This window comes from Coregonus clupeaformis, chromosome 28 (assembly GCF_020615455.1).
Source record: "Coregonus clupeaformis isolate EN_2021a chromosome 28, ASM2061545v1, whole genome shotgun sequence".
Lineage (NCBI taxonomy): Eukaryota > Metazoa > Chordata > Actinopteri > Salmoniformes > Salmonidae > Coregonus > Coregonus clupeaformis.
This window is the reverse complement of record NC_059219.1, coordinates 12,798,361-12,824,110: the sequence shown is the minus strand read 5'-3', so window position 1 is coordinate 12,824,110 and position 25,750 is coordinate 12,798,361. Positions and strand designations below refer to the sequence as shown.

The 25,750-nt window shown below is 37.2% G+C and overlaps 1 protein-coding gene across 1 annotated transcript in view; it reads right to left on the bottom strand.

The window, feature by feature from the left end:
* LOC121542655 (diacylglycerol O-acyltransferase 1) overlaps positions 1 to 25,750 on the bottom strand; it is a 73,553-nt gene that overhangs the window by 36,112 nt on the left and 11,691 nt on the right. Inside the window, exons 5-6 of the mRNA XM_041852131.2 lie at positions 23,211 to 23,263; positions 22,890 to 22,995 (exon numbers count right to left, since the gene is read on the bottom strand). Coding sequence (XP_041708065.1) covers positions 22,890 to 22,995; positions 23,211 to 23,263 — 159 coding nt within the window. The remainder of the gene's footprint in view (positions 1 to 22,889; positions 22,996 to 23,210; positions 23,264 to 25,750) is intronic.

Below are 25,750 nucleotides of genomic sequence, written 5' to 3'. Positions count from 1 at the left end.
TGCGTTATGGAACCCCTACCTGTCCCAGACCTGCTGTTTTCAACTCTTAATGATCGAGCATGAAAAGCCAACTGAGATTTATTCCTGATTATTATTTGACCATGCTTGTCACTTATGAACATTTTTGAACATCTTGGCATGGTTCTGTTATAATCTCCACCCGGCACAGCCAGAAGAGGACTGGCCACCCTCATAGCCTGGGTTCCTCTCTAGGTTTCTTCCTAGGCTTTCGCCTTCTAGGGAGTTTTCCTAGCCACCGTGCTTCTACACCTGCATTACTAGCTGTTTGGGGTTTTAGGCTGGGTTTCTGTACAGCACTTCGAGATATTAGCTGATGTAAGAAGGGCTATATAAACTAAAATTGATTGATTGATTGAGACACACACTAACTAAACTAATAGTGAAGACACAGAGACACACACTAACTAAACTAATAGTGAAGACACAGAGACACACACTAACTAAACTAATGAGTGAAAGACACAGAGACACACACTAACTAAACTAATAGTAAAGACACAGAGACACACACTAACTAAACTAATAGTAAAGACACAGAGACACACACTAACTAAACTAATAGTGAAGACACAGAGACACACACTAACTAAACTAATAGTGAAGACACAGAGACACACACTAACTAAACTAATAGTGAAAGACACAGAGACACACACTAACTAAACTAATAGTGAAGACACAGAGACACACACTAACTAAACTAATAGTGAAGACACAGAGACACACACTAACTAAACTAATAGTGAAGACACAGAGACACACACTAACAAAACTAATGTAGTGAAGACACAGAGACACACACTAACTAAACTAATAGTGAAGACACAGAGACACACACTAACTAAACTAATAGTGAAGACACAGAGACACACACTAACTAAACTAATAGTGAAGACACAGAGACACACACTAACTAAACTAATAGTAAAGACACAGAGACACACACTAACTAAACTAATAGTGAAGACACAGAGACACACACTAACTAAACTAATAGTGAAGACACAGAGACACACACTAACTAAACTAATAGTGAAGACACAGAGACACACACTAACTAAACTAATAGTGAAGACACAGAGACACACACTAACTAAACTAATAGTGAAGACACAGAGACACACACTAACTAAACTAATGTAGTAAAGACACAGAGACACACACTAACTAAACTAATAGTGAAGACACAGAGACACACACTAACTAAACTAATAGTGAAGACACAGAGACACACACTAACTAAACTAATAGTAAAGACACAGAGACACACACTAACTAAACTAATAGTGAAGACACAGAGACACACACTAACTAAACTAATAGTGAAGACACAGAGACACACACTAACTAAACTAATAGTGAAGACACAGAGACACACACTAACTAAACTAATAGTGAAGACACAGAGACACACACTAACTAAACTAATAGTGAAGACACAGAGACACACACTAACTAAACTAATGTAGTAAAGTCACAGAGACACACACTAACTAAACTAATAGTGAAGACACAGTGATACACACTAACTAAACTAATAGTGAAGACACAGAGACACACACTAACTAAACTAATAGTGAAGACACAGAGACACACACTAACTAAACTAATAGTGAAGACACAGAGACACACACTAACTAAACTAATAGTGAAGACACAGAGACACACACTAACTAAACTAATAGTGAAGACACAGAGACACACACTAACTAAACTAATAGTGAAGACACAGAGACACACACTAACTAAACTAATAGTGAAGACACAGAGACACACACTAACTAAACTAATAGTGAAGACACAGAGACACACACTAACTAAACTAATGTAGTAAAGACACAGAGACACACACTAACTAAACTAATAGTGAAGACACAGAGACACACACTAACTAAACTAATAGTGAAGACACAGAGACACACACTAACTAAACTAATAGTAAAGACAGAGACACACACTAACTAAACTAATAGTGAAGACACAGAGACACACACTAACTAAACTAATAGTGAAGACACAGAGACACACACTAACTAAACTAATAGTGAAGGCACAGAGACACACACTAACTAAACTAATAGTAAAGACACAGAGACACACACTAACTAAACTAATAGTGAAGACACAGAGACACACACTAACTAAACTAATGTAGTAAAGACACAGAGACACACACTAACTAAACTAATAGTGAAGACACAGAGACACACACTAACTAAACTAATAGTGAAGACACAGAGACACACACTAACTAAACTAATAGTGAAGACACAGAGACACACACTAACTAAACTAATAGTGAAGACACAGAGACACACACTAACTAAACTAATAGTGAAGACACAGAGACACACACTAACTAAACTAATAGTAAGACACAGAGACACACACTAACTAAACTAATAGTGAAGACACAGAGACACACACTAACTAAACTAATAGTAAAGACACAGAGACACACACTAACTAAACTAATAGTGAAGACACAGAGACACACACTAACTAAACTAATGTAGTAAAGACACAGAGACACACACTAACTAAACTAATGTAGTAAAGACACAGAGACACACACTAACTAAACTAATAGTGAAGACACAGAGACACACACTAACTAAACTAATAGTGAAGACACAGAGACACACACTAACTAAACTAATGTAGTAAAGACACAGAGACACACACTAACTAAACTAATAGTGAAGACACAGAGACACACACTAACCAAACTAATAGTGAAGACACAGAGACACACACTAACTAAACTAATAGTAAAGACACAGAGACACACACTAACTAAACTAATAGTGAAGACACAGAGACACACACTAACTAAACTAATAGTGAAGACACAGAGACACACACTAACTAAACTAATAGTGAAGACACAGAGACACACACTAACTAAACTAATAGTGAAGACACAGAGACACACACTAACTAAACTAATAGTGAAGACACAGAGACACACACTAACTAAACTAATAGTAAAGACACAGAGACACACACTAACTAAACTAATAGTGAAGACACAGAGACACACACTAACTAAACTAATAGTGAAGACACAGAGACACACACTAACTAAACTAATAGTGAAGACACAGAGACACACACTAACTAAACTAATGTAGTAAAGACACAGAGACACACACTAACTAAACTAATAGTGAAGACACAGAGACACACACTAACTAAACTAATAGTGAAGACACAGAGACACACACTAACTAAACTAATGTAGTAAAGACACAGAGACACACACTAACTAAACTAATAGTGAAGACACAGAGACACACACTAACTAAACTAATAGTAAAGACACAGAGACACACACTAACTAAACTAATAGTGAAGACACAGAGACACACACTAACTAAACTAATAGTGAAGACACAGAGACACACACTAACTAAACTAATAGTGAAGACACAGAGACACACACTAACTAAACTAATAGTGAAGACACAGAGACACACACTAACTAAACTAATGTAGTAAAGACACAGAGACACACACTAACTAAACTAATAGTGAAGACACAGAGACACACACTAACTAAACTAATAGTGAAGACACAGAGACACACACTAACTAAACTAATAGTGAAGACACAGAGACACACACTAACTAAACTAATAGTAAAGACACAGAGACACACACTAACTAAACTAATAGTGAAGACACAGAGACACACACTAACTAAACTAATAGTGAAGACACAGAGACACACACTAACTAAACTAATAGTGAAGACACAGAGACACACACTAACTAAACTAATAGTGAAGACACAGAGACACACACTAACTAAACTAATAGTGAAGACACAGAGACACACACTAACTAAACTAATAGTGAAGACACAGAGACACACACTAACTAAACTAATAGTGAAGACACAGAGACACACACTAACTAAACTAATGTAGTAAAGACACAGAGACACACACTAACTAAACTAATAGTGAAGACACAGAGACACACACTAACTAAACTAATAGTGAAGACACAGAGACACACACTAACTAAACTAATAGTGAAGACACAGAGACACACACTAACTAAACTAATAGTGAAGACACAGAGACACACACTAACTAAACTAATAGTGAAGACACAGAGACACACACTAACTAAACTAATAGTGAAGACACAGAGACACACACTAACTAAACTAATGTAGTAAAGACACAGAGACACACACTAACTAAACTAATAGTGAAGACACAGAGACACACACTAACTAAACTAATAGTGAAGACACAGAGACACACACTAACTAAACTAATAGTAAAGACACAGAGACACACACTAACTAAACTAATAGTGAAGACACAGAGACACACACTAACTAAACTAATAGTGAAGACACAGAGACACACACTAACTAAACTAATAGTAAAGACACAGAGACACACACTAACTAAACTAATAGTGAAGACACAGAGACACACACTAACTAAACTAATAGTGAAGACACAGAGACACACACTAACTAAACTAATAGTGAAGACACAGAGACACACACTAACTAAACTAATAGTGAAGACACAGAGACACACACTAACTAAACTAATGAGTAAAGACACAGAGACACACACTAACCAAACTAATAGTGAAGACACAGAGACACACACTAACTAAACTAATAGTGAAGACACAGAGACACACACTAACTAAACTAATAGTGAAGACACAGAGACACACACTAACTAAACTAATGTAGTAAAGACACAGAGACACACACTAACTAAACTAATGTAGTAAAGACACAGAGACACACACTAACTAAACTAATAGTGAAGACACAGAGACACACACTAACTAAACTAATAGTGAAGACACAGAGACACACACTAACTAAACTAATAGTGAAGACACAGAGACACACACTAACTAAACTAATAGTGAAGACACAGAGACACACACTAACCAAACTAATAGTGAAGACACAGAGACACACACTAACTAAACTAATAGTAAAGACACAGAGACACACACTAACTAAACTAATAGTGAAGACACAGAGACACACTAACTAAACTAATAGTGAAGACACAGAGACACACACTAACTAAACTAATAGTGAAGACACAGAGACACACACTAACTAAACTAATAGTAAGACACAGAGACACACACTAACTAAACTAATAGTGAAGACACAGAGACACACACTAACTAAACTAATAGTGAAGACACAGAGACACACACTAACTAAACTAATAGTGAAAGACACAGAGACACACACTAACTAAACTAATGTAGTAAAGACACAGAGACACACACTAACTAAACTAATGAGTGAAGACACAGAGACACACACTAACTAAACTAATAGTGAAGACACAGAGACACACACTAACTAAACTAATAGTGAAGACACAGAGACACACACTAACTAAACTAATAGTGAAGACACAGAGACACACACTAACTAAACTAATAGTGAAGACACAGAGACACACACTAACTAAACTAATAGTGAAGACACAGAGACACACACTAACTAAACTAATAGTGAAGACACAGAGACACACACTAACTAAACTAATAGTGAAGACACAGAGACACACACTAACTAAACTAATAGTGAAGACACAGAGACACACACTAACTAAACTAATAGTGAAGACACAGAGACACACACTAACTAAACTAATAGTGAAGACACAGAGACACACACTAACTAAACTAATAGTGAAGACACAGAGACACACACTAACTAAACTAATGTAGTAAAGACACAGAGACACACACTAACTAAACTAATAGTGAAGACACAGAGACACACACTAACTAAACTAATAGTGAAGACACAGAGACACACACTAACTAAACTAATAGTGAAGACACAGAGACACACACTAACTAAACTAATAGTGAAGACACAGAGACACACACTAACTAAACTAATAGTGAAGACACAGAGACACACACTAACTAAACTAATAGTGAAGACACAGAGACACACACTAACTAAACTAATGTAGTAAAGACACAGAGACACACACTAACTAAACTAATAGTGAAGACACAGAGACACACACTAACTAAACTAATAGTGAAGACACAGAGACACACACTAACTAAACTAATAGTGAAGACACAGAGACACACACTAACTAAACTAATAGTGAAGACACAGAGACACACACTAACTAAACTAATAGTGAAGACACAGAGACACACACTAACTAAACTAATAGTGAAGACACAGAGACACACACTAACTAAACTAATAGTGAAGACACAGAGACACACACTAACTAAACTAATAGTGAAGACACAGAGACACACACTAACTAAACTAATGTAGTAAAGACACAGAGACACACACTAACTAAACTAATAGTGAAGACACAGAGACACACACTAACTAAACTAATAGTGAAGACACAGAGACACACACTAACTAAACTAATAGTGAAGACACAGAGACACACACTAACTAAACTAATAGTGAAGACACAGAGACACACACTAACTAAACTAATAGTGAAGACACAGAGACACACACTAACTAAACTAATAGTGAAGACACAGAGACACACACTAACTAAACTAATAGTGAAGACACAGAGACACACACTAACTAAACTAATAGTGAAGACACAGAGACACACACTAACTAAACTAATGTAGTAAAGACACAGAGACACACACTAACTAAACTAATAGTGAAGACACAGAGACACACACTAACTAAACTAATAGTGAAGACACAGAGACACACACTAACTAAACTAATAGTAAAGACACAGAGACACACACTAACTAAACTAATAGTGAAGACACAGAGACACACACTAACTAAACTAATAGTGAAGACACAGAGACACACACTAACTAAACTAATAGTGAAGACACAGAGACACACACTAACTAAACTAATGTAGTAAAGACACAGAGACACACACTAACTAAACTAATAGTGAAGACACAGAGACACACACTAACTAAACTAATAGTGAAGACACAGAGACACACACTAACTAAACTAATAGTGAAGACACAGAGACACACACTAACTAAACTAATAGTGAAGACACAGAGACACACACTAACTAAACTAATAGTGAAGACACAGAGACACACACTAACTAAACTAATAGTGAAGACACAGAGACACACACTAACTAAACTAATAGTGAAGACACAGAGACACACACTAACTAAACTAATAGTGAAGACACAGAGACACACACTAACTAAACTAATGTAGTAAAGACACAGAGACACACACTAACTAAACTAATAGTGAAGACACAGAGACACACACTAACTAAACTAATAGTGAAGACACAGAGACACACACTAACTAAACTAATAGTGAAGACACAGAGATACACACTAACTAAACTAATAGTGAAGACACAGAGACACACACTAACTAAACTAATAGTGAAGACACAGAGACACACACTAACTAAACTAATAGTAAAGACACAGAGACACACACTAACTAAACTAATAGTGAAGACACAGAGACACACACTAACTAAACTAATAGTAAAGACACAGAGACACACACTAACTAAACTAATAGTGAAGACACAGAGACACACACTAACTAAACTAATAGTAAAGACACAGAGACACACACTAACTAAACTAATAGTGAAGACACAGAGACACACACTAACTAAACTAATAGTGAAGACACAGAGACACACACTAACTAAACTAATAGTGAAGACACAGAGACACACACTAACTAAACTAATAGTAAAGACACAGAGACACACACTAACTAAACTAATAGTGAAGACACAGAGACACACACTAACTAAACTAATAGTGAAGACACAGAGACACACACTAACTAAACTAATAGTGAAGACACAGAGACACACACTAACTAAACTAATAGTGAAGACACAGAGACACACACTAACTAAACTAATAGTGAAGACACAGAGACACACACTAACTAAACTAATAGTGAAGACACAGAGACACACACTAACTAAACTAATAGTGAAGACACAGAGACACACACTAACTAAACTAATAGTGAAGACACAGAGACACACACTAACTAAACTAATAGTAAAGACACAGAGACACACACTAACTAAACTAATAGTGAAGACACAGAGACACACACTAACTAAACTAATAGTGAAGACACAGAGACACACACTAACTAAACTAATAGTGAAGACACAGAGACACACACTAACTAAACTAATAGTGAAGACACAGAGACACACACTAACTAAACTAATAGTGAAGACACAGAGACACACACTAACTAAACTAATGTAGTAAAGACACAGAGACACACACTAACTAAACTAATAGTGAAGACACAGAGACACACACTAACTAAACTAATAGTGAAGACACAGAGACACACACTAACTAAACTAATAGTAAAGACACAGAGACACACACTAACTAAATTAATAGTGAAGACACAGAGATACACACTAACTAAACTAATAGTGAAGACACAGAGACACACACTAACCAAACTAATAGTGAAGACACAGAGACACACACTAACTAAACTAATGTAGTAAAGACACAGAGACACACACTAACTAAACTAATAGTGAAGACACAGAGACACACACTAACTAAACTAATAGTGAAGACACAGAGACACACACTAACTAAACTAATAGTGAAGACACAGAGACACACACTAACTAAACTAATAGTGAAGACACAGAGACACACACTAACTAAACTAATAGTGAAGACACAGAGACACACACTAACTAAACTAATAGTGAAGACACAGAGACACACACTAACTAAACTAATAGTGAAGACACAGAGACACACACTAACTAAACTAATGAGTAAAGACACAGAGACACACACTAACTAAACTAATAGTGAAGACACAGAGACACACACTAACTAAACTAATAGTAAAGACACAGAGACACACACTAACTAAACTAATAGTGAAGACACAGAGACACACACTAACTAAACTAATAGTGAAGACACAGAGACACACACTAACTAAACTAATAGTGAAGACACAGAGACACACACTAACTAAACTAATAGTGAAGACACAGAGACACACACTAACTAAACTAATAGTGAAGACACAGAGACACACACTAACTAAACTAATAGTGAAGACACAGAGACACACACTAACTAAACTAATAGTAAAGACACAGAGACACACACTAACTAAACTAATAGTGAAGACACAGAGACACACACTAACTAAACTAATAGTGAAGACACAGAGACACACACTAACTAAACTAATAGTGAAGACACAGAGACACACACTAACTAAACTAATAGTGAAGACACAGAGACACACACTAACTAAACTAATAGTGAAGACACAGAGACACACACTAACTAAACTAATAGTAAAGACACAGAGACACACACTAACTAAACTAATAGTGAAGACACAGAGACACACACTAACTAAACTAATAGTGAAGACACAGAGACACACACTAACTAAACTAATAGTGAAGACACAGAGACACACACTAACTAAACTAATGTAGTAAAGACACAGAGACACACACTAACTAAACTAATTAGTGAAGACACAGAGACACACACTAACTAAACTAATAGTGAAGACACAGAGACACACACTAACTAAACTAATAGTGAAGACACAGAGACACACACTAACTAAACTAATAGTAAAGACACAGAGACACACACTAACTAAACTAATAGTGAAGACACAGAGACACACACTAACTAAACTAATAGTGAAGACACAGAGACACACACTAACTAAACTAATAGTGAAGACACAGAGACACACACTAACTAAACTAATAGTGAAGACACAGAGACACACACTAACTAAACTAATAGTGAAGACACAGAGACACACACTAACTAAACTAATAGTGAAGACACAGAGACACACACTAACTAAACTAATAGTGAAGACACAGAGACACACACTAACTAAACTAATAGTGAAGACACAGAGACACACACTAACTAAACTAATAGTAAAGACACAGAGACACACACTAACTAAACTAATAGTGAAGACACAGAGACACACACTAACTAAACTAATAGTGAAGACACAGAGACACACACTAACTAAACTAATAGTGAAGACACAGAGACACACACTAACTAAACTAATAGTGAAGACACAGAGACACACACTAACTAAACTAATAGTGAAGACACAGAGACACACACTAACTAAACTAATGTAGTAAAGACACAGAGACACACACTAACTAAACTAATAGTGAAGACACAGAGACACACACTAACTAAACTAATAGTGAAGACACAGAGACACACACTAACTAAACTAATAGTAAAGACACAGAGACACACACTAACTAAACTAATAGTGAAGACACAGAGACACACACTAACTAAACTAATAGTGAAGACACAGAGACACACACTAACTAAACTAATAGTGAAGACACAGAGACACACACTAACTAAACTAATAGTGAAGACACAGAGACACACACTAACTAAACTAATAGTGAAGACACAGAGACACACACTAACTAAACTAATAGTGAAGACACAGAGACACACACTAACTAAACTAATAGTGAAGACACAGAGACACACACTAACTAAACTAATAGTGAAGACACAGAGACACACACTAACTAAACTAATAGTGAAGACACAGAGACACACACTAACTAAACTAATAGTGAAGACACAGAGACACACACTAACTAAACTAATAGTGAAGACACAGAGACACACACTAACTAAACTAATAGTAAAGACACAGAGACACACACTAACTAAACTAATAGTGAAGACACAGAGACACACACTAACTAAACTAATAGTGAAGACACAGAGACACACACTAACTAAACTAATAGTGAAGACACAGAGACACACACTAACTAAACTAATAGTGAAGACACAGAGACACACACTAACTAAACTAATAGTGAAGACACAGAGACACACACTAACTAAACTAATAGTGAAGACACAGAGACACACACTAACTAAACTAATAGTAAAGACACAGAGACACACACTAACTAAACTAATAGTGAAGACACAGAGACACACACTAACTAAACTAATTAGTAAAGACACAGAGACACACACTAACTAAACTAATAGTGAAGACACAGAGACACACACTAACTAAACTAATAGTGAAGACACAGAGACACACACTAACTAAACTAATAGTGAAGACACAGAGATACACACTAACTAAACTAATAGTGAAGACACAGAGATACACTCTAACTAAACTAATAGTGAAGACACAGAGACACACACTAACTAAACTAATGTAGTAAAGACACAGAGACACACACTAACTAAACTAATAGTGAAGACACAGAGACACACACTAACTAAACTAATAGTAAAGACACAGAGACACACACTAACTAAACTAATAGTAAAGACACAGAGACACACACTAACTAAACTAATGAGTAAAGACACAGAGACACACACTAACTAAACTAATAGTGAAGACACAGAGACACACACTAACTAAACTAATAGTAAAGACACAGAGACACACACTAACTAAACTAATAGTAAAGACACAGAGACACACACTAACTAAACTAATAGTGAAGACACAGAGACACACTAACTAAACTAATAGTGAAGACACAGAGACACACACTAACTAAACTAATAGTGAAGACACAGAGACACACACTAACTAAACTAATAGTGAAGACACAGAGACACACACTAACTAAACTAATAGTAAAGACACAGAGACACACACTAACTAAACTAATAGTAAGACACAGAGACACACACTAACTAAACTAATAGTGAAGACACAGAGACACACACTAACTAAACTAATAGTGAAGACACAGAGACACACACTAACTAAACTAATAGTGAAGACACAGAGACACACACTAACTAAACTAATAGTGAAGACACAGAGACACACACTAACTAAACTAATAGTGAAGACACAGAGACACACACTAACTAAACTAATGTAGTAAAGACACAGAGACACACACTAACTAAACTAATAGTGAAGACACAGAGACACACACTAACTAAACTAATAGTGAAGACACAGAGACACACACTAACTAAACTAATAGTGAAGACACAGAGACACACACTAACTAAACTAATAGTGAAGACACAGAGACACACACTAACTAAACTAATAGTGAAGACACAGAGACACACACTAACTAAACTAATAGTGAAAGACACAGAGACACACACTAACTAAACTAATAGTAAAGACACAGAGACACACACTAACTAAACTAATAGTGAAGACACAGAGACACACACTAACTAAACTAATAGTAAAGACACAGAGACACACACTAACTAAACTAATAGTGAAGACACAGAGACACACACTAACTAAACTAATAGTGAAGACACAGAGACACACACTAACTAAACTAATAGTGAAGACACAGAGACACACACTAACTAAACTAATAGTGAAGACACAGAGACACACACTAACTAAACTAATAGTGAAGACACAGAGACACACACTAACTAAACTAATAGTGAAGACACAGAGACACACACTAACTAAACTAATAGTGAAGACACAGAGACACACACTAACTAAACTAATAGTGAAGACACAGAGACACACACTAACTAAACTAATAGTGAAGACACAGAGACACACACTAACTAAACTAATAGTGAAGACACAGAGACACACACTAACTAAACTAATAGTGAAGACACAGAGACACACACTAACTAAACTAATGAGTAAAGACACAGAGACACACACTAACTAAACTAATAGTGAAGACACAGAGACACACACTAACTAAACTAATAGTGAAGACACAGAGACACACACTAACTAAACTAATAGTAAAGACACAGAGACACACACTAACTAAACTAATAGTAAAGACACAGAGACACACACTAACTAAACTAATAGTGAAGACACAGAGACACACTAACTAAACTAATAGTGAAGACACAGAGACACACACTAACTAAACTAATGAGTAAAGACACAGAGACACACACTAACTAAACTAATAGTGAAGACACAGAGACACACACTAACTAAACTAATAGTGAAGACACAGAGACACACACTAACTAAACTAATAGTGAAGACACAGAGACACACACTAACTAAACTAATAGTGAAGACACAGAGACACACACTAACTAAACTAATAGTGAAGACACAGAGACACACACTAACTAAACTAATAGTGAAGACACAGAGACACACACTAACTAAACTAATAGTGAAGACACAGAGACACACACTAACTAAACTAATAGTGAAGACACAGAGACACACACTAACTAAACTAATAGTGAAGACACAGAGACACACACTAACTAAACTAATAGTGAAGACACAGAGACACACACTAACTAAACTAATAGTGAAGACACAGAGACACACACTAACTAAACTAATTAGTAAAGACACAGAGACACACACTAACTAAACTAATAGTGAAGACACAGAGACACACACTAACTAAACTAATAGTGAAGACACAGAGACACACACTAACTAAACTAATAGTGAAGACACAGAGACACACACTAACTAAACTAATAGTGAAGACACAGAGACACACACTAACTAAACTAATAGTGAAGACACAGAGACACACACTAACTAAACTAATAGTGAAGACACAGAGACACACACTAACTAAACTAATAGTGAAGACACAGAGACACACACTAACTAAACTAATAGTGAAGACACAGAGACACACACTAACTAAACTAATGTAGTAAAGACACAGAGACACACACTAACTAAACTAATAGTGAAGACACAGAGACACACACTAACTAAACTAATAGTGAAGACACAGAGACACACACTAACTAAACTAATAGTGAAGACACAGAGACACACACTAACTAAACTAATAGTGAAGACACAGAGACACACACTAACTAAACTAATAGTGAAGACACAGAGACACACACTAACTAAACTAATGTAGTAAAGACACAGAGACACACACTAACCAAACTAATAGTGAAGACACAGAGACACACACTAACTAAACTAATAGTAAAGACACAGAGACACACACTAACTAAACTAATAGTGAAGACACAGAGACACACACTAACTAAACTAATGTAGTAAAGACACAGAGACACACACTAACTAAACTAATAGTAAGACACAGAGACACACACTAACTAAACTAATAGTGAAGACACAGAGACACACACTAACTAAACTAATAGTGAAGACACAGAGACACACACTAACTCAACTAATTAGTAAAGACACAGAGACACACACTAACTAAACTAATAGTGAAGACACAGAGACACACACTAACCAAACTAATAGTGAAGACACAGAGACACACACTAACCAAACTAATAGTAAAGACACAGAGACACACACTAACTAAACTAATAGTGAAGACACAGAGACACACACTAACTAAACTAATAGTGAAGACACAGAGACACACACTAACTAAACTAATAGTGAAGACACAGAGACACACACTAACTAAACTAATAGTGAAGACACAGAGACACACACTAACTAAACTAATAGTGAAGACACAGAGACACACACTAACTAAACTAATAGTGAAGACACAGAGACACACACTAACTAAACTAATAGTGAAGACACAGAGACACACACTAACTAAACTAATAGTGAAGACACAGAGACACACACTAACTAAACTAATAGTGAAGACACAGAGACACACACTAACTAAACTAATAGTGAAGACACAGAGACACACACTAACTAAACTAATAGTGAAGACACAGAGACACACACTAACTAAACTAATTAGTAAAGACACAGAGACACACACTAACTAAACTAATAGTGAAGACACAGAGACACACACTAACTAAACTAATAGTGAAGACACAGAGACACACACTAACTAAACTAATAGTGAAGACACAGAGACACACACTAACTAAACTAATAGTGAAGACACAGAGACACACACTAACTAAACTAATAGTAAAGACACAGAGACACACACTAACTAAACTAATAGTGAAGACACAGAGACACACACTAACTAAACTAATGTAGTAAAGACACAGAGACACACACTAACTAAACTAATAGTGAAGACACAGAGACACACACTAACTAAACTAATAGTGAAGACACAGAGACACACACTAACTAAACTAATAGTGAAGACACAGAGACACACACTAACTAAACTAATAGTGAAGACACAGAGACACACACTAACTAAACTAATAGTGAAGACACAGAGACACACACTAACTAAACTAATAGTGAAGACACAGAGACACACACTAACTAAACTAATAGTGAAGACACAGAGACACACACTAACTAAACTAATAGTGAAGACACAGAGACACACACTAACTAAACTAATAGTGAAGACACAGAGACACACACTAACTAAACTAATAGTGAAGACACAGAGACACACACTAACTAAACTAATAGTGAAGACACAGAGACACACACTAACTAAACTAATAGTGAAGACACAGAGACACACACTAACTAAACTAATAGTGAAGACACAGAGACACACACTAACTAAACTAATAGTGAAGACACAGAGACACACACTAACTAAACTAATAGTGAAGACACAGAGACACACACTAACTAAACTAATGTAGTAAAGACACAGAGACACACACTAACTAAACTAATAGTGAAGACACAGAGACACACACTAACTAAACTAATAGTGAAGACACAGAGACACACACTAACTAAACTAATAGTGAAGACACAGAGACACACACTAACTAAACTAATAGTGAAGACACAGAGACACACACTAACTAAACTAATAGTGAAGACACAGAGACACACACTAACTAAACTAATGAGTAAGACACAGAGACACACACTAACTAAACTAATGTAGTAAAGACACAGAGACACACACTAACTAAACTAATAGTGAAGACACAGAGACACACACTAACTAAACTAATAGTGAAGACACAGAGACACACACTAACTAAACTAATAGTGAAGACACAGAGACACACACTAACTAAACTAATAGTGAAGACACAGAGACACACACTAACTAAACTAATAGTGAAGACACAGAGACACACACTAACTAAACTAATAGTGAAGACACAGAGACACACACTAACTAAACTAATAGTGAAGACACAGAGACACACACTAACTAAACTAATAGTGAAGACACAGAGACACACACTAACTAAACTAATAGTGAAGACACAGAGACACACACTAACTAAACTAATAGTGAAGACACAGAGACACACACTAACTAAACTAATAGTGAAGACACAGAGACACACACTAACTAAACTAATGTAGTAAAGACACAGAGACACACACTAACTAAACTAATAGTGAAGACACAGAGACACACACTAACTAAACTAATAGTGAAGACACAGAGACACACACTAACTAAACTAATAGTGAAGACACAGAGACACACACTAACTAAACTAATAGTGAAGACACAGAGACACACACTAACTAAACTAATAGTGAAGACACAGAGACACACACTAACTAAACTAATAGTGAAGACACAGAGACACACACTAACTAAACTAATAGTGAAGACACAGAGACACACACTAACTAAACTAATAGTGAAGACACAGAGACACACACTAACTAAACTAATGTAGTAAAGACACAGAGACACACACTAACTAAACTAATAGTGAAGACACAGAGACACACACTAACTAAACTAATAGTGAAGACACAGAGACACACACTAACTAAACTAATAGTGAAAGACACAGAGACACACACTAACTAAACTAATGAGTAAAGACACAGAGACACACACTAACTAAACTAATAGTGAAGACACAGAGACACACACTAACTAAACTAATAGTGAAGACACAGAGACACACACTAACTAAACTAATAGTGAAGACACAGAGACACACACTAACTAAACTAATAGTGAAGACACAGAGACACACACTAACTAAACTAATAGTGAAGACACAGAGACACACACTAACCAAACTAATAGTGAAGACACAGAGACACACACTAACTAAACTAATAGTAAAGACACGAGACACACACTAACTAAACTAATAGTGAAGACACAGAGACACACACTAACTAAACTAATAGTGAAGACACAGAGACACACACTAACTAAACTAATAGTGAAGACACAGAGACACACACTAACTAAACTAATAGTGAAGACACAGAGACACACACTAACTAAACTAATAGTGAAGACACAGAGACACACACTAACTAAACTAATAGTGAAGACACAGAGACACACACTAACTAAACTAATAGTGAAGACACAGAGACACACACTAACTAAACTAATAGTGAAGACACAGAGACACACACTAACTAAACTAATAGTGAAGACACAGAGACACACACTAACTAAACTAATAGTGAAGACACAGAGACACACACTAACTAAACTAATAGTGAAGACACAGAGACACACACTAACTAAACTAATGTAGTAAAGACACAGAGACACACACTAACTAAACTAATAGTGAAGACACAGAGACACACACTAACTAAACTAATAGTGAAGACACAGAGACACACACTAACTAAACTAATAGTGAAGACACAGAGACACACACTAACTAAACTAATAGTGAAGACACAGAGACACACACTAACTAAACTAATAGTGAAGACACAGAGACACACACTAACTAAACTAATAGTAAAGACACAGAGACACACACTAACTAAACTAATAGTGAAGACACAGAGACACACACTAACTAAACTAATAGTGAAGACACAGAGACACACACTAACTAAACTAATGTAGTAAAGACACAGAGACACACACTAACTAAACTAATAGTGAAGACACAGAGACACACACTAACTAAACTAATAGTGAAGACACAGAGACACACACTAACTAAACTAATAGTGAAGACACAGAGACACACACTAACTAAACTAATAGTGAAGACACAGAGACACACACTAACTAAACTAATAGTGAAGACACAGAGACACACACTAACTAAACTAATGAGTGAAGACACAGAGACACACACTAACTAAACTAAAAGTGAAGACACAGAGACACACACTAACTAAACTAATAGTGAAGACACAGAGACACACACTAACTAAACTAATAGTAAAGACACAGAGACACACACTAACTAAACTAATGTAGTAAAGACACAGAGACACACACTAACTAAACTAATAGTAAAGACACAGAGACACACACTAACTAAACTAATAGTGAAGACACAGAGACACACACTAACTAAACTAATAGTAAAGACACAGAGACACACACTAACTAAACTAATAGTAAAGACACAGAGACACACACTAACTAAACTAATAGTGAAGACACAGAGACACACACTAACTAAACTAATAGTGAAGACACAGAGACACACACTAACTAAACTAATAGTGAAGACACAGAGACACACACTAACTAAACTAATAGTGAAGACACAGAGACACACACTAACTAAACTAATAGTGAAGACACAGAGACACACACTAACTAAACTAATAGTGAAGACACAGAGACACACACTAACTAAACTAATAGTGAAGACACAGAGACACACACTAACTAAACTAATAGTGAAGACACAGAGACACACACTAACTAAACTAATAGTGAAGACACAGAGACACACACTAACTAAACTAATAGTGAAGACACAGAGACACACACTAACTAAACTAATAGTGAAGACACAGAGACACACACTAACTAAACTAATAGTGAAGACACAGAGACACACACTAACTAAACTAATAGTGAAGACACAGAGACACACACTAACTAAACTAATAGTGAAGACACAGAGACACACACTAACTAAACTAATAGTAAAGACACAGAGACACACACTAACTAAACTAATAGTGAAGACACAGAGACACACACTAACTAAACTAATAGTGAAGACACAGAGACACACACTAACTAAACTAATAGTGAAGACACAGAGACACACACTAACTAAACTAATAGTGAAGACACAGAGACACACACTAACTAAACTAATAGTGAAGACACAGAGACACACACTAACTAAACTAATAGTGAAGACACAGAGACACACACTAACTAAACTAATAGTGAAGACACAGAGACACACACTAACTAAACTAATAGTGAAGACACAGAGACACACACTAACTAAACTAATAGTAAAGACACAGAGACACACACTAACTAAACTAATAGTGAAGACACAGAGACACACACTAACTAAACTAATAGTGAAGACACAGAGACACACACTAACTAAACTAATAGTGAAGACACAGAGACACACACTAACTAAACTAATAGTGAAGACACAGAGACACACACTAACTAAACTAATAGTGAAGACACAGAGACACACACTAACTAAACTAATAGTGAAGACACAGAGACACACACTAACTAAACTAATAGTGAAGACACAGAGACACACACTAACTAAACTAATAGTGAAGACACAGAGACACACACTAACTAAACTAATAGTGAAGACACAGAGACACACACTAACTAAACTAATGTAGTAAAGACACAGAGACACACACTAACTAAACTAATGTAGTAAAGACACAGAGACACACACTAACTAAACTAATAGTGAAGACACAGAGACACACACTAACTAAACTAATAGTGAAGACACAGAGACACACACTAACTAAACTAATAGTAAAGACACAGAGACACACACTAACTAAACTAATAGTGAAGACACAGAGACACACACTAACCAAACTAATAGTGAAGACACAGAGACACACACTAACTAAACTAATAGTAAAGACACAGAGACACACACTAACTAAACTAATAGTGAAGACACAGAGACACACACTAACTAAACTAATAGTGAAGACACAGAGACACACACTAACTAAACTAATAGTGAAGACACAGAGACACACACTAACTAAACTAATAGTGAAGACACAGAGACACACACTAACTAAACTAATAGTGAAGACACAGAGACACACACTAACTAAACTAATGTAGTAAAGACACAGAGACACACACTAACTAAACTAATAGTGAAGACACAGAGACACACACTAACTAAACTAATGTAGTAAAGACACAGAGACACACACTAACTAAACTAATAGTGAAGACACAGAGACACACACTAACTAAACTAATAGTGAAGACACAGAGACACACACTAACTAAACTAATAGTGAAGACACAGAGACACACACTAACTAAACTAATAGTAAAGACACAGAGACACACACTAACTAAACTAATAGTGAAGACACAGAGACACACACTAACTAAACTAATAGTGAAGACACAGAGACACACACTAACTAAACTAATAGTGAAGACACAGAGACACACACTAACTAAACTAATAGTGAAGACACAGAGACACACACTAACTAAACTAATAGTGAAGACACAGAGACACACACTAACTAAACTAATAGTGAAGACACAGAGACACACACTAACTAAACTAATAGTGAAGACACAGAGACACACACTAACTAAACTAATAGTAAAGACACAGAGACACACACTAACTAAACTAATAGTGAAGACACAGAGACACACACTAACTAAACTAATAGTGAAGACACAGAGACACACACTAACTAAACTAATAGTGAAGACACAGAGACACACACTAACTAAACTAATAGTGAAGACACAGAGACACACACTAACTAAACTAATAGTGAAGACACAGAGACACACACTAACTAAACTAATAGTGAAGACACAGAGACACACACTAACTAAACTAATGTAGTGAAGACACAGAGACACACACTAACTAAACTAATAGTGAAGACACAGAGACACACACTAACTAAACTAATAGTGAAGACACAGAGACACACACTAACTAAACTAATAGTGAAGACACAGAGACACACACTAACTAAACTAATAGTGAAGACACAGAGACACACACTAACTAAACTAATAGTGAAGACACAGAGACACACACTAACTAAACTAATAGTGAAGACACAGAGACACACACTAACTAAACTAATAGTGAAGACACAGAGACACACACTAACTAAACTAATAGTAAAGACACAGAGACACACACTAACTAAACTAATAGTGAAGACACAGAGACACACACTAACTAAACTAATAGTGAAGACACAGAGACACACACTAACTAAACTAATAGTAAAGACACAGAGACACACACTAACTAAACTAATAGTAAGACACAGAGACACACACTAACTAAACTAATAGTGAAGACACAGAGACACACACTAACTAAACTAATAGTGAAGACACAGAGACACACACTAACTAAACTAATTAGTAAAGACACAGAGACACACACTAACTAAACTAATAGTGAAGACACAGAGACACACACTAACTAAACTAATAGTGAAGACACAGAGACACACACTAACTAAACTAATAGTGAAGACACAGAGACACACACTAACTAAACTAATAGTGAAGACACAGAGACACACACTAACTAAACTAATAGTGAAGACACAGAGACACACACTAACTAAACTAATAGTGAAGACACAGAGACACACACTAACTAAACTAATAGTGAAGACACAGAGACACACACTAACTAAACTAATAGTAAAGACACAGAGACACACACTAACTAAACTAATAGTGAAGACACAGAGACACACACTAACTAAACTAATAGTGAAGACACAGAGACACACACTAACTAAACTAATAGTGAAGACACAGAGACACACACTAACTAAACTAATAGTAAAGACACAGAGACACACACTAACTAAACTAATAGTGAAGACACAGAGACACACACTAACTAAACTAATAGTGAAGACACAGAGACACACACTAACTAAACTAATAGTGAAGACACAGAGACACACACTAACTAAACTAATAGTGAAGACACAGAGACACACACTAACTAAACTAATAGTGAAGACACAGAGACACACACTAACTAAACTAATAGTGAAGACACAGAGACACACACTAACTAAACTAATAGTGAAGACACAGAGACACACACTAACTAAACTAATAGTGAAGACACAGAGACACACACTAACTAAACTAATAGTAAAGACACAGAGACACACACTAACTAAACTAATAGTAAAGACACAGAGACACACACTAACTAAACTAATAGTGAAGACACAGAGACACACACTAACTAAACTAATAGTGAAGACACAGAGATACACACTAACTAAACTAATAGTGAAGACACAGAGACACACACTAACTAAACTAATGTAGTAAAGACACAGAGACACACACTAACTAAACTAATGTAGTAAAGACACAGAGACACACACTAACTAAACTAATGTAGTAAAGACACAGAGACACACACTAACTAAACTAATGTAGTAAAGACACAGAGACACACACTAACTAAACTAATAGTGAAGACACAGAGACACACACTAACTAAACTAATAGTGAGACACAGACACACACTAACCAAACTAATAGTGAAACACAGACACACACTAACTAAACTAATAATGTGGAAACACAGAGACACACTGGATTCAGATACAGTTTCGTTTTTTTCTGAAAAGCAGGATTTGCTATACATATGTAAGATCTTAATTTGAGCCAGTTTGCTACTGCAGGAAAACAATACTGCAGCAACAGGAAATGTAAATTATTATGTTGATTATGATTAAAGTTAAACTCCACTCAGAAACTCTCTTTTGGTATTTATTTCATTAGTCCACAGTTGATACTGTCCCAAAATGTTTTGCATGTCAGTAGTCAAGTTTTCAAGACATCGGACTTTCAAGAAGCAATGTGTCACCGGTCACATCATCATAATGATGCAAAATGGAAAGTTCTCCTGCAACAGGGCGATCAAATTAAGATCCTACATCTGTAGGCTGATAAGAACACATGCAGTACCTGGAGTCATGGACTTCACCATCAGTACGATAGCCACCGGGAAGCACAGAGTGATTGACAGGTTAATGGAATGAACCAGCAGCCCAACACGTTCACTGAAGCAGCCCTGGATGGACAGAAGAACAGCACGTTAAGGCAGATCATAGCCGCAGGAAGTAGGGGTGCTGAGGGGACTGCAGCTCCCCCTGAAAAATCACAATAAAAAAATAATAACATTTAATAGTCCTGTATTAGTGGACTGATATAGCCGTCTGCAGCGCAGGCAAAACTTTTTTATAACAATAATAGCAACAATGGTAAGTACATCAGAATGAAACTCACCACCGAGAGCCTTCTCTCTGTGTACAAAGCTGCCACAATAAACACGTTGGACACTGGAAGGAAAGACGAGACAAATGATGTCAGTTATCAAATAAATGTTACCAAACAAACACATGACAAGCATGGCGAGTTAACAAATCAAATCAAATCAAATTTTATTGGTCACATGCGCCGAATACAACAGGTGCAGACATTACAGTGAAATGCTTACTTACAGCCCTTAACCAACAGTGCATTTATTTTAAACAAAAAAATTAAAAACAACAACAAAAAAAGTGTTGAGAAAAAAAAGAGCAGAAGTAAAATAAAGTGACAGTAGGGAGGCTATATATACAGGGGGGTACCGTTGCAGAGTCAATGTGCGGGGGCACCGGCTAGTTGAGGTAGTTGAGGTAATATCGCAGTTGCCAGGTCGCAGTTGTAAATGAGAACCTGTTCTCAACTGGCTTACCTGGTTAAATAAAGGTGAAATAAAAAAATAAAAAATAAAAAATATGTACATGTGGGTAGAGTTAAAGTGACTATGCATAAATACTTAACAGAGTAGCAGCAGCGTAAAAAGGATGGGGTGGGGGGGGCAGTGCAAATAGTCCGGGTAGCCATGATTAGCTGTTCAGGAGTCTTATGGCTTGGGGGTAGAAGCTGTTGAGAAGTCTTTGGGACCTAGACTTGGCACTCCGGTACCGCTTGCCGTGCGGTAGCAGAGAGAACAGTCTATGACTAGGGTGGCTGGAGTCTTTGACAATTTTGAGGGCCTTCCTCTGACACCGCCTGGTATAGAGGTCCTGGATGGCAGGAAGCTTTGCCCCAGTGATGTACTGGGCCGTACGCACTACCCTCTGTAGTGCCTTGCGGTCGGAGGCCAAGCAGTTGCCATACCAGGCGGTGATGCAACCAGTCAGGATGCTCTCGATGGTGCAGCTGTAGAATTTTTTGAGGATCTGAGGACCCATGCCAAATCTTTTTAGTCTCCTGAGGGGGAATAGGCTTTGTCGTGCCCTCTTCACGACTGTCTTGGTGTGTTTGGACCATGATAGTTCGTTGGTGATGTGGACACCAAGGAACTTGAAGCTCTCAACCTGTTCCACTACAGCCCCGTCGATGAGAATGGGGGCGTGCTCAGTCCTCTTTTTTTCCTGTAGTCCACAATCATCTCCTTTGTCTTGGTCACGTTGAGGGAGAGGTTGTTGTCCTGGCACCACACGGCCAGATCTCTGACCTCCTCCCTATAGGCTGTCTCATTGTTGTCGGTGATCAGGCCTACCACTGTTGTGTCGTCGGCAAACTTAATGATGGTGTTGGAGTCGTGCCTGGCCATGCAGTCATGGGTGAACAGAGAGTACAGGAGGGGGACTGAGCACGCACCCCTGAGGGGCCCCCGTGTTGAGGATCAGTGTGGCAGATGTGTTGTTACCTACCCTTACCACCTGGGGGCGGCCCGTCAGGAAGTCCAGGATCCAGTTGCAGAGGGAGGTGTTTAGTCCCAGGATCCTTAGCTTAGTGATGAGCTTAGAGGGCACTATGGTGTTGAATGCTGAGCTGTAGTCAATGAATAGCATTCTCACGTAGGTGTTCCTCTTGTCCAGGTGGGAAAGGGCAGTGTGGAGTGCAATAGAGATTGCATCATCTGTGGATCTGTTGAGGGCGGTATGCAAATTGGAGTGGGTCTAGGGTTTCTGGGATAATGCTGTTGATGTGAGCCATGACCAGCCTTTCAAAGCACTTCATGGCTACAGACGTCAGTGCTACGGGTCGGTAGTCATTTAGGCAGGTTATCTTAGAGTCCTTGGGCACGGGGACTATGGTGGTCTGCTTGAAACATGTTGGTATTACAGACTCAGTCAGGGACATGTTGAAAATGTCAGTGAAGACACTTGCCAGTTGGTCAGCACATGCTCGGAGTACACGTCCTGGTAATCCGTCTGGCCCTGCGGCCTTGTGAATGTTGACCTGCTTAAAAGTCTTACTCATATCGGCTACGGAGAGCGTGATCACATAGTCATCCGGAACAGCTGGTGCTCTCATACATGCTTCAGTGTTGCTTGCCTCGAAGCGAGCATAGAAGTGGTTTAGCTCGTCTGGTAGGCTTGTGTCACTGGGCAGCTCGCGGCTGTGCTTCCCTTTGTAGTCTGTAATAGTTTTCAAGCCCTGCCACATCCGACAAGCGTCAGAGCCAGTGTAGTACGATTCCACCCACTGCCCTCTTAAGATAAACCTGCTGTCACAGCATCAGCTTCTGGGACAAATGAGGCAGCACAAACTCAGCATATGTGTTGCACAGACCACCTGCTACTGCTGCACTGATACTGTTCTACTGCAGGACTGGTACTGTTCTACTGCAGGACTGATACTGTTCTACTGCTGCACTGATACTGTTCTACTGCAGGACTGATACTGTTCTACTGCTGCACTGTTACTGGTCTACTGCAGGACTGCTACTGTTCTACTGCTGCACTGATACTGTTCTACTGAAGGACTGATACTGTTCTACTGCAGGACTGATACTGTTCTACTGCAGGACTGATACTGTTCTACTGCAG